Source organism: Spea bombifrons, chromosome 1 (genome assembly GCF_027358695.1).
Source record: "Spea bombifrons isolate aSpeBom1 chromosome 1, aSpeBom1.2.pri, whole genome shotgun sequence".
NCBI lineage: Eukaryota > Metazoa > Chordata > Amphibia > Anura > Pelobatidae > Spea > Spea bombifrons.
Window position 1 is genome coordinate 23,206,255 of NC_071087.1, and position 15,346 is coordinate 23,221,600.

The 15,346-nt window shown below is 36.7% G+C and overlaps 1 protein-coding gene across 1 annotated transcript in view; it reads left to right on the plus strand.

The window, feature by feature from the left end:
* Positions 1-14,914, plus strand: part of KIT (KIT proto-oncogene, receptor tyrosine kinase) — a 30,711-nt gene extending 15,797 nt beyond the window's left edge. Inside the window, exons 4-21 of the mRNA XM_053458454.1 lie at positions 950-1,086; positions 3,827-3,986; positions 4,703-4,892; positions 5,138-5,253; positions 5,352-5,466; positions 5,837-6,021; positions 6,331-6,437; positions 6,536-6,662; positions 7,225-7,329; positions 7,422-7,532; positions 9,489-9,639; positions 10,330-10,409; positions 10,692-10,819; positions 10,979-11,101; positions 12,086-12,197; positions 12,296-12,395; positions 12,936-13,041; positions 13,884-14,914. Coding sequence (XP_053314429.1) covers positions 950-1,086; positions 3,827-3,986; positions 4,703-4,892; positions 5,138-5,253; positions 5,352-5,466; positions 5,837-6,021; positions 6,331-6,437; positions 6,536-6,662; positions 7,225-7,329; positions 7,422-7,532; positions 9,489-9,639; positions 10,330-10,409; positions 10,692-10,819; positions 10,979-11,101; positions 12,086-12,197; positions 12,296-12,395; positions 12,936-13,041; positions 13,884-14,006 — 2,276 coding nt within the window. The 3' untranslated portion in view covers positions 14,007-14,914. The remainder of the gene's footprint in view (positions 1-949; positions 1,087-3,826; positions 3,987-4,702; positions 4,893-5,137; positions 5,254-5,351; positions 5,467-5,836; positions 6,022-6,330; positions 6,438-6,535; positions 6,663-7,224; positions 7,330-7,421; positions 7,533-9,488; positions 9,640-10,329; positions 10,410-10,691; positions 10,820-10,978; positions 11,102-12,085; positions 12,198-12,295; positions 12,396-12,935; positions 13,042-13,883) is intronic.
* Positions 14,915-15,346: the final 432 nt, after the last annotated feature.

Genomic DNA, 15,346 nt, shown 5'->3' on the forward strand with positions numbered 1-15,346 from the left:
TTGGTTATAAGTAAACCGATTCGGTTGATGTTGAGTATAGTATATTTGCATCAGATAAAAATTACAGTTTTTGTTTTATTTCCAAAACACACCACCAAATTAACGTTGCGTACTAGAATAAGTAACCTTCGTGTTAATGTTTAACCAATGAGACAAGATCTGAATCTCGCCCAAGTGACATTTACATCTTTTAATACACTATTTTAGTTATCTAACTATATATATATATATATATATATATATATATATATATATAGTCATGTTTTTGCCCTGTTATGTCTGAGCTACAGGTAGAACAAATGTGGAGTATTTACTGTGGTTTAAATAATGAACACTTAAAACTGAAAGGTGAAGTTTAATAGCGGTTGTTTGGTATATATTATAATGCCGAGGTATGTTTTGTATACATAGTGAAATGTGAATTGCAAAGTGTTTGTACATTTACAGGGATTTGTACGTAACTGAACGCTCTGTTAATGATTAGAACTTTAGATAATGCCTCAAATCAGCGTTGTCCAGAGTGTTATTAGAGAATGGCATACATCACACTGGCTTCTTCATTAGTTACGTAATTTAGTAGAATAGGGGTTACAAGCCGGGCAAAGTTTTGAATAGTAAGCCTCTCTTTTGTCATTTAACTTACCTTTACAAAAAAGGTTAACTGACTCAAACATAAAGTTATGGCAAAAATAAGTCAAATTATCCATTTTTCAGTATAGTATAAGTCATGAATGGCTGTTGAACAAAAAGGCTACAGGGCAATAAGCTTTGGGGGTCGTGTCTAACTCATGGGCCTCTATTTGGACAGCGCTCTTGTTTTTAAACAGTCATATGTTTTACTTAATACAGTTTTATGTCTTCACCCCTTTGGTACAGCGCTGCGGAACATGATGGCGCTTTATAAATCCATAAATAATTACAATAATCACCCAATTACTCGTCATTGCAGCTCACAAAACCTTACCCACGGTATACCTGACAAAATCCAGGCAACTCGTCAAGATTGGAGAAGCCTTTGAGGTCACTTGTGTTGTGAAGGATGTTTTCAGTACTGTGGAAGCTAGTTGGCTTGACCAACGGAATATGGTAAGCAATGTGCACTTTATACTTTCCCAAAATCTGAATTTTCCTTTTCAAAGCCGTATTTCTCTCAAATTCTATCCGTCTGTCTATGTTACGAATGAAACCTCCTCTTTGAATAATGGCTTGCGAACAGTGATCAATTATTAAAACATGGTGATGCAGTTTATATCATAATTTGCTGTTTTGGACACATAAAAGCTTTTGTGATCTCAAAAGACCGTGTATTTGAGGGACGTAGCGTAATACGGTAACAGCTGGTTGGTGTTTTCAATCCTCCGCTCGCTTCTAATAGAAAATTGTAAATTTCGTAACATGCGCCTCGGGGCTGCAAGGCAGTCATTTTCTGTGCTTCGTAAACCTTTCCGAGGCTTAATCAACAGAATTTAAGTGTTTAGAAAAATTATCTCAAAAGTCAACTGGACTCCTGTGTTGTCATAGTAGACTTCAAACCTTTCCGCTATAAAGTATAATGGAATTAAAAGGCTACTGATTGAAGAATCCATTGACTTCTGTAAAGGAAAATACTAGAATGAGCATTAAACGTGAACGTTTGCTTTCGTTCAGAAGTATAAACAGGTCGTAAACCCGTCTGCATTTTTATTATATTTATGTATAGATACGCACGTCTATATAGTTTTATTTGTATTATAAACAATTACTTAAGACAGTAGAGAAGAGATTGAAAAGGTTGTTTTTTACGATCTGTAACTCACGTTCCGGTCAGTTGGTGAGTTTTACGATTCATTCCTTTAAAAAAACCTGTTTTGAAATAAAATTATTTTAGAAATTTCATCATAGGTCGACAAAAACACTCAGCAGCTTTAAGACCAACCACATTTACCTAGAATATTCCAGGCTTTTTCTACCTTTATTTAGTGTAGCGGTGATGATGAATCTCATGATATATTGAAAAGAAATATTAGCACGGTGGCGTGTGAGAGGTACAAAATGATTCCACAATGCGTACAAGATTTACAAATAATATAACCCTCTTTTTAACAAAATTAACCCTAAAAATGGATTACCATAAACAGTACCATCAAAAACTTTAGCTTAAGTGATTTGTTCCTTGTTTATGAAAATGCCAGTTCTAGATTTGTTTAATATGGGATATACTGCCTCCTAATAACGAATATACATTCAAATTCTTAGATCAATTTCTAATGATAAGATATGATGCATCTTGTACTTCTTAAACTGTATAGTGCAGACCCCGCGGACGCTGGAATACAGCGCTTGTTTACATCTCTGTGAACGTAATCGTTTTTTGTTCATCAGATGAATATATTCTTCAGTTTGCTAGAGTCAATATTTAGTGTTTGCTTTAATAAACGACTATTTGCTCCTTCACGGGAGATTAATTTACTGAGACGGCCTTCCTTATGAGACTATTGGCTTAACGCAGACGTAACTACGAGAATGCTGTTTTTATTATTAGAATGTTTCGGGGCTGTGGAGTAAAAGCGGGAAAACATCTCATACACTTCTATAACTAGGATACATAATGATATTATTGACCGTATCTTCAGAGATTTCTCTCGATATGTTCCTTTAATGTTAAATAGAGACATGAGTAAAGATTAAAATGGTTCTGCCGTTCTAGATCTGTGCGAGTGTGAAAGCAATAAATAATCATTTTAAATGATTGAAATGTGATATATTACATAGAATTGGCGTAAAGGACAATAAATATTCTGACTTTATTTAACCGAATTATACATTGTAGAAAGTCCCACTGGTTGATTATATTCTGTTTGTAGCCCACTAAAAGTTCTGTTCCACTCTAGTATGCTAAGGGCTGTAATAAACAGATTAGTTATTTTTAATTATGTAAAAACACTATTATTTGGTGTTTTTAGCTCTTCGTCATAAACACGATATCAAGGTTGGATCATATGAGTTTGTGTCATATGACTATAAACGTCAATTAAGCGTATCGGTGAGGCAATATTTGCACTGATAACATTCATTAATTTCGATTGCATTTATAGAATGATTATGTTGAGAGGCTGACATGAAAGCATAAGCGTGGTGGTGTATAGAGCATCATTACTGTAGCTGTAGATCATATCGGGGTCAAGGAGCAGGAGCCAGGGCATAATCCTGATTATCGTACCAGACCATCACATCATATTGGATAAATACAATAAATAGAAACATACAAGAAAACAAGGCTTTTGGGTTTATTTTGCTTATTGCGTAATATATTTAGACTTAATTAGCTGTGATACTGAAATATAATGCAATGATTAATGGACCAAAAAACACTCTGTCCCAAAGAGCATGTTCTGGCATTTTAAAGAAAGTGAACAGTTAATTTGTTATATGTGGCCTTTTTTTCCCTTCCTTCCTTTCATAGGATCCCCAGCAGCATAATTTATCATTTCCTATCTTAAGGCGGATTTAGTACATTTCCTTTGAGCACTCACAGATGTAGAACATACAAGATGCTTATTTAGTGTATGTTAATGGAGAAAGAAAGAAAGGAGGCAGTATAATCAGTAATGGTTTGATAACTACTATAAACATCACAGTCACACGTGTGTGTGTGTGTATGCATGTGTGTGTGTGTGTGTGTGTGTGTGTGTGTGTGTGTGTGTGTGTAAGGGTGAACCCACCATCTACTTCTGCTGGTCGAAAGTTTTATATCTTGTGTTATTTAAGTTTTTTAATTTATCGTCTTAAAATAAATAGAGGGAATTCTACTTCATTTACTTAAACCAATGTTATCATTTCTTGACAGAACGTCATGCAAAACAGTCGCTATCTTTCTCCAAACAACTACGTGCGAAATTTAACTCTGAAGAGCAATGCCGTCCAGTTTAATGAGTCGGGGACATTTACCTGCCAAGCGAAGAACAGCATTGGTCAAGTGAACGTCACCTTCACTTTAGAAGTTATAGGTATGTTACTATATTTCACTTTATATATATATATATATATATATATATATATATATATATATATAATATTCTATATCACTGTGGCTCACTTTTTCTGCGTAGCTATTTTTTTGCTGATGACCTATTTAATTTGGAAGGAACACTTTATTTTGTAACCCAAATAGTCGTACTAGCAGGAGATGTTTTGGGTGATATATGAAGAATAGTTGCTGGTGACCTATATCTTTGATGTGATGGTAACATGCACCGTTGCCTTTGTTTTTTGTGTATTTGGTTCATACATTAGTGCCTATACACATCTTACTCTTAATTTTCCATAAGATTGGAGGAAGAGCAGTCTTCTATACACAGCACTGTGTTTAAAAAGAAAACCATTAGGCAAATTAGTGTAGATGTTATCTTAAGGGATTCGATAAAAAAGCCTAGGAACTTGTTTTTCAATCTTTACTTCATGCAGTGTGTCTCCTCCCTTGAAAAGAAGAAACCCCAATTTCTTTTTTACGTTCACCCTCGCCTCTTTGAAGTTTAACTTTCAAGACAAAGTTGGTATGGGGAATATTTAAAGACATTATTGGAAATTACAAAAGACAAATCCTATCTCCATTATTTGGAACGCCCCGGATACAGTCGCTGCTACTTTGTATATTCTTCACAGTCTAATGTTTCTTCTTTGTGCGTTTCATATAACGCGTATACACATTTCTTTTTATAATCAGACACGGGGTACATCAGCCTGACTATCGCAGATAACACCACTATAGATGTCAATGCAGGAGACAACCTTGTCTTAAAAGTTTTCATCGACGCGTACCCCAGACCAGATGAAGAAGTATGGACTTTCATGAATGAAACATTATTAAACACGTCGGACCATTTTGTGCAGTCACATGAGGACGGCTTCAACAGGTAAAACGATGTTGCTTGGAATTGTCAGTGACATATTTGTATACAAAGCAGACTCCGTAGCGCTATTACAGTAGGGGGTGAACAATAATATTATAATTGACAAAATTTGACTATAAGATTAACGTAAAATGCTTTTGCCTGATAGCGCAGGATGCAACTTAAACTCCCAAGTTTACATGATGATTATCCCCCAAACCAGAACAGAAATGAATACATTTGTGAACGTGGATTTCTTATTTCTTCAGGTACGTCAGTGAGCTACATTTAATTCGCCTGAAAGGAACTGAGAAAGGCGATTACACGTTTTACGTCTCCAATTCTGATGCCAACACTTCTGTCACCTTCAGTATTTTCGTAAAAAGTAAGTTGTCCTCTATCGGCTGTTTAGCACCATTCGATGCATTTTACCACATGTTGTTCAGCTGGCGGTAAACACCAATTTGCTTCTCTTCTTTACAGCGAGGCCGGAAATCGTGTCAGCGGTGAGAATCAGTGATGGGCTCCTGCAGTGTGTGGCGGCAGGATTCCCCATTCCCTCCATTGACTGGTATTTTTGTCCTGGAAGCGAGCAAAGGTAACTTCATTGAATGTGCAACACCTTTGAAGTGCGGGTCTACTAATTAGTAGTTTTGTATGTTGGAATGTTCAAAAGGAATAATATCCATCCTTAAGACATGTAAATGCCCTCATGAGGGTCTAATATTTCACAATAGATTGGAAACTAGGAGTTAAAGCCCAACACCCCATATGGTTCTCGGGTGAACAAAACCATACAGCATCTCCTTCACTATGACAGCAACTCACTTTCACTTGATATTTCATGGACTAGGGAGAGACCCAGAGAAAATGTTGAATACTTTATTAAAATTGATCTGTTGAAAGAAAAAGCCTTTTGAATAAATAATAGAAAAAATAAGCATTATTTACCATATCTGTTTTTCCAGGTGCCAAGACTCTGCAGTGATTTCACCAGTGGATATTAAGATCAGCCAGGAAAACTCATCACTTGGACGCATGGTGGTAGAAAGTACCATTGACGTGGGTTCTATTAAGAAGAACGGCACAGTGCAGTGCATCGCCTACAATGAGGTTCATAGCAGCTCATCGGTTTTTAGCCTGGCTATTCAAGGTAATTCACCGGCATAAGCGAAGCTGGGTTCGGGGCTCTCTGTTACATAGTGGATTAAACGACGGTATTGGTTTCCTTCTGTTTCTTTGATGGATTACCTCAAAGCCATAAACAAACAGAGAATTTAACAAGGATTGAAATACCTAGAGTTCTTGATAATGTACATGTACAACACATATAGCACGTGTCACTTAAATTCTAGGGGATTTAGTTAGTCTTTTTGGTAAAGGCTCTTTTTACATTTTTTAATATTTATCGCATTGTAATTCTATTTGAGCTCATTATTCCCATATCTTTTTTTATTCCCAGAAAATATTAGCACCCACACCCTGTTCACTCCTCTGCTGATTGGCTTTATTGTGGCCGCGGTACTGATGTGTATTGCTGTTGTAGTCCTTATGTACAAATACATGCAGGTATGACGGTGTTTCCTTTTCATTATTATTATTTTTTTTTTTAGTAACTACTTGTCTTATACCCGAGCCTTTAACAATGTTTTATTTTTTCTTCACAGAAACCAAAGTATGAGATACAGTGGAAAGTGGTAGAAGAAATCAATGGCAATAATTATGTTTATATTGACCCAACACAGCTTCCTTACGATAACAAGTGGGAGTTTCCCAGAGATAGACTCTGCTTCGGTTAGTTTATTATGTATTTACGCGTTGTATGTTTGTAGTTTGTTTCATGTCACCGAACTCGTAAGAAAGCGGTACACGATTCCCCTAAGCACTATTGTGGCAGAAACTAAAAAAACTGGGCTTCCACGCAGTACTACTTACAAAGCACTGTATGAGGTCTAATAGATCCAAAACACAATTAATTATAAGAATAAGACAGGTAAAATTAAATTTAAACAAATAATGAAAAAATCCCCATGAGAGGGTTCACAATGAGTCCACGCACAGCCCAATCCTAGTGACCACTATCTTTGATTTTGGTAAAGTAGTCCCTACTTTTTATTAAATGTATTTTTTCCCTAGTGCTACTATCTTCACACGTAGGAGTTTTAATATATTTTGTATGTGTTTATTACATATTCCCCTTTAACCTTTTTTCAGAGTTGGATCTGACTGCTGTAAGAAATTACAAACGAGCACTGCTTCTTTTCTATTTAATGGAACTACGGAATGAAGTAAACAGTGTGTTCCATTAAAGAGAAATTCATGTTCTCACATATCTCGTGTACCTTTTTATTTTCAGGTAAAATCTTAGGTGCTGGAGCGTTTGGAAAAGTGGTCGAAGCTACGGCTTACGGTCTTTCAAAACCAGACACCACCATGACAGTGGCCGTTAAAATGCTGAAACGTAAGTCTGCAGGCATCCATTATATTCGGCCTCCCAATTCTCACATTGAAGCTTTAAACTTGATGCTAACATAAACCTGTCTTTCTTTGCAGCCAGTGCTCACGCAACCGAGAGAGAAGCCCTTATGTCTGAACTGAAAGTTTTAAGTTATCTTGGACACCACAAAAATATTGTGAATCTCCTGGGAGCCTGCACTGTGGGAGGTAAATTATTACGTTGGTATGGTTATTATTATGTAAGGTTTCTTTTTATCTGAAGAAATGAACAGTATTTTTTGATAACAAAATACATAGTAAAACAAAAACAGTACCCCAGACTGTATCGGTAATATTGGTTAAATAGGGTTTTTTTGTTTGTTTTTTTGTTCTATGCCTATAACCCGGCTCAATTAGCCACCTGGCTGCCCAAAGGGGTTAAAGATAATTACAATTTAAACTGAAATCCTCACTGTGACTAAGCCTTTAAGGAGTCCATGACAACTGAAGCTTTATTGTGGACTCGTCCTGCCCTATCCTGCGCCATAGCGAATGCATCAATCATTGCGCTTAGGACACGCTATCTATTCAGCAGTGAGTTGGAGCAGCATGCTTCGTTGCAATCTGCTGCGTGTGTCTGCCACGCTAAGTGATAAACACGCATGTGCCTCTGTGTGTACTCTCATCTCTTAATAGAAAGGGGTTCAGTGTCTAGTGTGATTCTGGAATACACAGCCTCTCGATACGGTCAGCGTCGAGGTGTCAGCCATGAAAGCAGAGCACACCCTGTGACGTGGTGGTTTGTGGGTTGCGTTGGCAGCTTCCTGAGCTGGTGCAATGATAAAGAGATCCTACAGCTGATACGGGTTTTTGATGTTTGAGGTTGCATGGGCAGATCGGGGAGGGCTCAGCATTAGGGCTAAATTGGGTGTTCCATTCGCCTTTGACAAACATCTACCAGGGACGGAAAACTTAATTTATTGTAACTCTCTACTTGCAAGTCTATAATGATTGCCAGATATTTCAGATTAAGTGAGATGACCACTCATTTGTAATGGTGGCCGATCATTATATGTCGGCTTGCACCCATGTGTGGGTGATGGAAATAGTAACAGCTGGGTCGGCTGCGGCTGGCTTAGAGGAATGAAGCCGATGGCAGCTTAGTAAATATCACTAAGGAGACATTTTTATGAAAGTCCTCTTTGGATCTTCTAAGTATTTTGTGGTCATGGTATTTTTGGCACTTCATTGGAATGTTAAAAATAGCGATTGAGTGATCTCTACCTGCCCTCTTCTTGGTGCACATGTGCTTCAGACACACGTATCATTTACAATACTAACAGACAAGACCTCTAATTACAGGACACATAACAGAGATCGTACGAGGGAGGATTACTCCTTTGTAATCCATGTCATGTTCTCAGAGGTTGTTACTGCTGCTCACAAGATAAGAGGGACTTGACATAAGGCAGATATTACACATTTGAGTCTTTTAAAAGTGAAGGAACATAACGTTTTAATCTGAGTGAATAACAAGTATTTAAGCAGAATCATTTCGCAGACTTGTTATTTAAAGCTTACTAATGTAATTTCAATGATGTATTTTAGTAAGGTATAGACACTACCACGCTGTTACAGTTAATAGTATCTGCTTCAATAGACAATTCATGTTCACCATCTGTGTGAATGCATCACCTTTTCATATACAAGGGGGCTGTAATTGTTCCAGTTGTTCCAACTTGTTCCATAGTTGGATGCCAATATTTAAATCATGCTGGTCCTTGCGTTGTTGAGAGACGATTTCATTGCATGATGATTTATTAAGTGGCATTCTAATTCTAGTATGAACCTTTGAAAACACTTTGATGTATCTGGAGGCTGGCTGAAGCGTCCGATGATATACGACTTACTGATGTGTCTAATATAGACGTTATATTAGTCAGGTCCTTGACCGGTTCGGATAGCTCCCTATGGAATAAAGATTGGGAATGTGCTACTTCCCAGAACTAGCGAGATCAAATTAAAGATTAAAATAAATAAAAAAAAGATTCCAAAAGCATTTACAAAGCTATATGTAAAACTTTCCTGCTTGGACAACAGTAAAGATGTTTGAAAAGAAGAAAAAATTTTATGTCTGTTTATCAGACTACTATTTGTAACGAAATACTTTTTTTTTTTTTACAGGACCAACCCTTGTCATCACTGAATATTGCTGTTATGGAGATCTTTTGAATTTTTTGAGAAGAAAGCGGGATTCGTTTATTTGTCCAAAATTTGAAGAACATTCAGACACCGCACTTTATAAGAACCTTCTTAATTCAAGAGATCACATTTGGTAAGAATTAAATGCATAACAGTATCTGTCTCTCTCTCTCTCTCTCTATATATATATATATGTTCATCCATGTATCTATATTTATATATTGATACACATAATAATCTTTAAACCATGTGTGCGTTAATGTGTTTTCTCCTTATAAAACCTATATTTTGAGTGTGTTTGTACAGTGCATGGAAGATTGTGTAGCTAATGTAAGTTACAGAGGTTTACAAGATCCCTTGAGACAGACGTGTTGTTCATCCCCGTACTGATAGTATCAAATTGTTCTAACTTATGTTCCTAACATCTGTAAAAAGTATATACAGTATGCCGGCCCTGGTCTTACAATATTTTGTAAACAAGCCAGCATATGGCATTTGGGAAGAAATTGCATAAGCCAAAAGGTGCAGGTGGGGTTTCAGTGTAACTTGGTAAAATGCCTGCAATATTATGATTCATTGCGACGGGTTAGGTTCTTTAATGTCCCGGCTAGCTTTGTTGTTGACATGTGTAGTGCTGGGTCACCGATCTCCTGCAATTAGACTTGCATCCTGTACGGCAAGAATACGAACGTCAGGCCTTGCAATGCGCGTCTCCCTGCCAAATAAAACAAATCGTATCCTTTTCTTTGTTCGTGGTTTCGTTATTTGTGAAAATGTAAACACTGACGATGTTTTGAATCCAATCTTTCCTCTTGTTCTTCAGTGAAGGATTGAGTGAATACATGGACATGAAGCCAGGAGTATCTTACGTTGTCCCGCCTAAAAAAGACAAAAGGAGATCAGGTAGATTTCATAGAATTCAACTAGGTCTTAAGAAATAGTCACTTTTTACAAGGACGCTACGGGAAAGGCACATTATTTATCCCAAAGCTAACATAAAATAATTACATTTTTGCGAAATTCTGTTTTTGTTCACACTCTGCATTTTTGTTTACTTTCCGCATGTTTGACAGAGTTAGAGCCATGGCTCAGATGAATAATGGAGTCGTTATAGTGGCCAAAAGAACTACTTGTTTGAAAGTTTTGTACAATAAAGTTTATAACTTGATATAATCTCCATAATAGGTTCGTATGTTGATCAGGATGTCAGCATTGCTATGCCTGAAGAGGATGATTTAGCATTGGATACAGAGGATCTCATCAGCTTTTCGTATCAAGTTGCTCAGGGCATGAACTTCCTTGCTTCTAAAAATGTAAGCGGTTTTATGAAGTTTGGGTTATTAGTGTGAGCAGCGGACACCCGGGTGGCTCATAGCGCCCCCCCCCCCGGACCTGCCATAGTAGATAGCACTGCGTCCTGAGCTAATATTCTTAAGGCCTAAAAATATTTCTTTCTGTCATATTTTCTACAGTGCATTCACAGAGACCTAGCAGCGAGAAACATCCTCCTCACTCACGGCAGAATTACCAAAATCTGTGACTTTGGCCTCGCAAGAGACATTAAGAACGACTCGAATTATGTGGTCAAGGGAAATGTAAGTCCAAGCAGGTGTAATCTGGTTAGCGCTACTAAGCACTTTGCAATTCACTTAGACAAAAATCGAGTAGACGGCAAATTGCATCAGGATACCCTCTCCTGCAGCGTATATAATGACCGGGCGCTATAATGAGGTATTTTATTTAAAAAATTACACTTTACCAGAGCTAATAGATACATTTTTGCTGTAGATAATGCAGATATTGTGTGCAAAGTGCATTTTAGGGAAGAATAAAATGTATTGATTTTCTTAAATAGGTTAGTTCAAAAGGTAGAAAAATGCGATTCTTGTATTTCCTTCTATAAGAGTCTATAAGGAAGACATTTATTGTAGAAATTTTCTCCATGAACCACTTTATAGTACATTCTTGTGGATGTATGAAACCAAATCCAACTCAGTTCTCTGAAAGAATACAGATAAGAAAATGGATATAGCTGTATTAGATTGCTTTAGGGACCTTGGTGGTCTATTCTACAGATGGAATAAAAAAAAATGATGGGACCACTGAGGTACTCAAAGCTTATGTAACTTTACATTTCTTTCAATGTTGGCCTAATACACGATATCAACTTCAACTGAACGAATATACAAATCAGTACTTTTCTTGGCCTGTATAATAGGAATATTTTTACTGCAAGCATTGGAATGGAAGAAGACAATTTACACGTGTCTGACACATTTCTCTCTGTTGTATTAAATATTATATAAAAAGAAAGGAAATATTAATCATATGAATAAATATGTATACATCTATTAATTATTGTGTATATATATATAAAAATATGGATAGAATAAATAAATTAAATTGATACCACCATTTATCATTTTTTTTTTTCTTTAGATCAAAAATAGCACCTTACAGATATTAAATATCACCAAATTAGTAACATTGGATAAATGCAATTACCGGTATTTGTGCTAAACGTTGTGAATGCGATTTTTCTTGTGTAAATTAATATTTCTATGTAATTTGTTTCTTAGGCCCGGCTCCCTGTGAAGTGGATGGCTCCTGAAAGCATCTTCCATTGTGTGTACACATTCGAAAGTGACGTCTGGTCGTACGGAATACTCCTCTGGGAAATATTTTCTCTAGGTACTTATCGAGTTGTTAATTGATCTCTGGACACTGATGATTATTTTTAATTGCCTATTTCCCTATCGCATATTCATTTGTAATTAATGTATTGGCAGGGAGCAGCCCATATCCCAGAATTCCGGTGGATTCCAAGTTCTATAAAATGATAAAGGATGGATATCGAATGCTAAGTCCAGAATGTGCACCAGCTGAATTGTAAGAACCAGAATTGCTTTTTTTACCATTGTCTTGTGGGTCATTTTTTGTTTGTTCTTACAATGTGCAGGATGTTACCGTGAAAAAAAATGAACGGTCTGCGGCTTAGTGCTCTAGAAACTTCCTATTAAGGAAATTAAGCAATATCTGAGCAGGACATATTCACTTTATATATTCACATATATACTTTAGTCGCAGTATCGTTTAGAATATGTAGCGTATACATCAGAGTGATTGTATTAAAAGTTGTACACTCTTTTATCAAAATGGTATCTCTAAATTTGAGGAGAGGAGATAGAGTTCCCAGATTGTCACCGTATAGAGCTGATCATATCGATAGTCAAAGACGAGTATTGTTTGTCTTAGTGAGTTTGGGATGCTTTGGAAATGCATTAGGTTGAACAGTTATATTCAGTAGTATAGTAAATGTGTAGTAAGATCTTTAAGGGGATATCTAAAAAGGCAGCAATAATGCAATTTACATTAAACAAGAGATGTTCAATTTTTTTTTGTTAGTAAGAGAAATGATTATTTTTCCAGGTACGAAATAATGAAAAGTTGCTGGAATGCAGACCCACTGAAGCGACCAACATTTAAACAAATTGTACAGATGGTGGAACAGCAGCTGTCAGATGGCAAAGGACGTGTAAGTTCTCTTCATTATCACCTATAGCCCAATATTGCTGTGAAGAGATCTAGGGATCTATGGACCAAATGCTGCTTAATCACGTTAATGGTTTCAAGTGAACCCAATGCCTTTTACTTCCTAGAATCCTAGCGTAGCTGACATTTTAAGATTTCTCGTATCTGTAGACTGATTTACTGTTTAGCCAAGCTATATGCCTTATATTAGTGAGATCATCATACTTATTTACATACTTTATATGTTATTTAGTAAGGCCTTTTTTCCTGAAGTCCTTCCACTGGAAGCCTATCCAATTCATGTTTTAGTCCTTCTGTAAACTAGGAACCCCAAGGTCTGGACCTTCCAAGATCAAATAATGTCTTGTAAAAAAATTGTTAACTTAACTGTCTACATGTCCCTCTCTCATTTAAACACTCTGATTTTATCAGTCCATGTATTTGTGTGGGACATCACAAATAGGTTCTTGCTTTGACAAGTTGGTCTGCTAATGACTCTAATACCAGGGTATTACACCTTAAGGCATAAGAGCTGTTACTTTGGTACTGATATACTAGCTATACTAAATAGTTTTTCATTAGGAGTGTGACAACTTAATTATAACCTTAGAAACTCTAGCGTTTAATGTGTAGACCAAGGTATAACTGACTTAGCATTGGAATAGTACCCTACCATTCATTCTCCCTTTGGCCAACTAGAGCAGCCAAAGTGATAATATTGCATGTATAGAAATAGTGGTGTAATACTAATAACATTCTCTTAATTCGTTTTAATTAAATAATTGTAATGCAGAGTTATATTGTTAGTTAAATCTTATCTGTCTCTCTTTTTTTTTTCTGGAACAGTCACTCTCAAATACTTCTCCTGTAATTACGAATCAAGTACCCTTGGATCACTCAGTGCGTATAAATTCAATTGGGAGCAGCACATCTTCAACACAACCATTACTGGTACCTGGAGACCACTGAGCCAGCATAGTTAGGAACTCTAAAGCAGCATGGATTCTGTTGGCTCTGGATGTATGTTTCTTCAGTTGCATCTACCTATGAACAGTCATGGGAATCAGTTCTAATGTTAAAATAATTCCAGTATGTTAAATAGGACCACAGCATCGATGGAAATACAGAAGATTACCTGTCAAGGGGGTGAAAGGTGTTTCAGAGTGATGATTATCCAACCCCTCTGGCAACAGAAAACCTCACTTCTGCCACCACATTATGACTGGCATGTGCAGTGGTACCTGTCTGTTACAATGCATTTATTTTTCTTTCTGCTACAGAATTTTGGACGATGTTAAAAAAAAAAATACTGCTTGGCAGCGTGTTCTGTTCGCTCTGTCACGGACTAAGCATTTTATTGCATGATAAACGTTTGGCCATCAAAATGTTCTACAATTTCCTGTAACTGAAACAATGTTTTAAACCCGTTAGAAAAAAAAAAAACCTTTTGATCCTCCAAAACCACGAAGACGGGTTTAAACCGTATCCAGTGCAAGTCTGCCGAAAGGAAAGAAAAAAACGCATTCTCAATTACTCTTACGGGATTCTAAATTCCTCGGATAGCTGCGCTCGTATATGCAGATATGTTTATTTATGTCTGTCTGTCTCTACACTCATACATATACGCAGATCAAAACTTTACAACAGAATGCATGCTGTCTTGCGATGAGGATCTGTTCACCTCATATCCATGTTCACTCTTATTTTGTATATCATTGTTAATATTTCTCAGGCACTTAATCGTAGAGATAGATACAGTCATTACGGTATTTATTTTAACTTATCAGTTTATAAAACCTTCAGCTGTAATACTAGAGGTTTGCCAAGTCTACTGTAGGTCATATGTTAGTGCAGACGTAGAAGCCAACCTTAAGTCTTGCGTTACTCTAGATGTATATGTTTCAAAGCAATTTTGCATTTCTTCATATTTGCACTGGACTCTGTATCTTTGCACCTTTTTTCAGTTCTGAGTTAGTTTTTATGTTCTCAGAAAACAAATGGGTTTGTCATCTAAAGGGAGAGTTTGCTGGATATGTACAGCCGCTAGTTATGTTTCTGGAACTGATTTGCCCCTGGAGCGCCAATGTTGGCCCCTTTCGGCAACCAGCCAACCATGCCAGATGGCTAGTCTGGTTCTGCTCACTTAACTATTCATTAAGGGCCAATATTAGGCCAGTTTCTCTAGCCAGGCTGAACTGGTTCAGTATAATAAATGATTCACTGTGTGAGACGTTTAAGACGTTTTGTTGATTTACCTATACATTATGCACGGCCATCCAAGCCCCCCTTACAACAGAAGCTCACTGGGG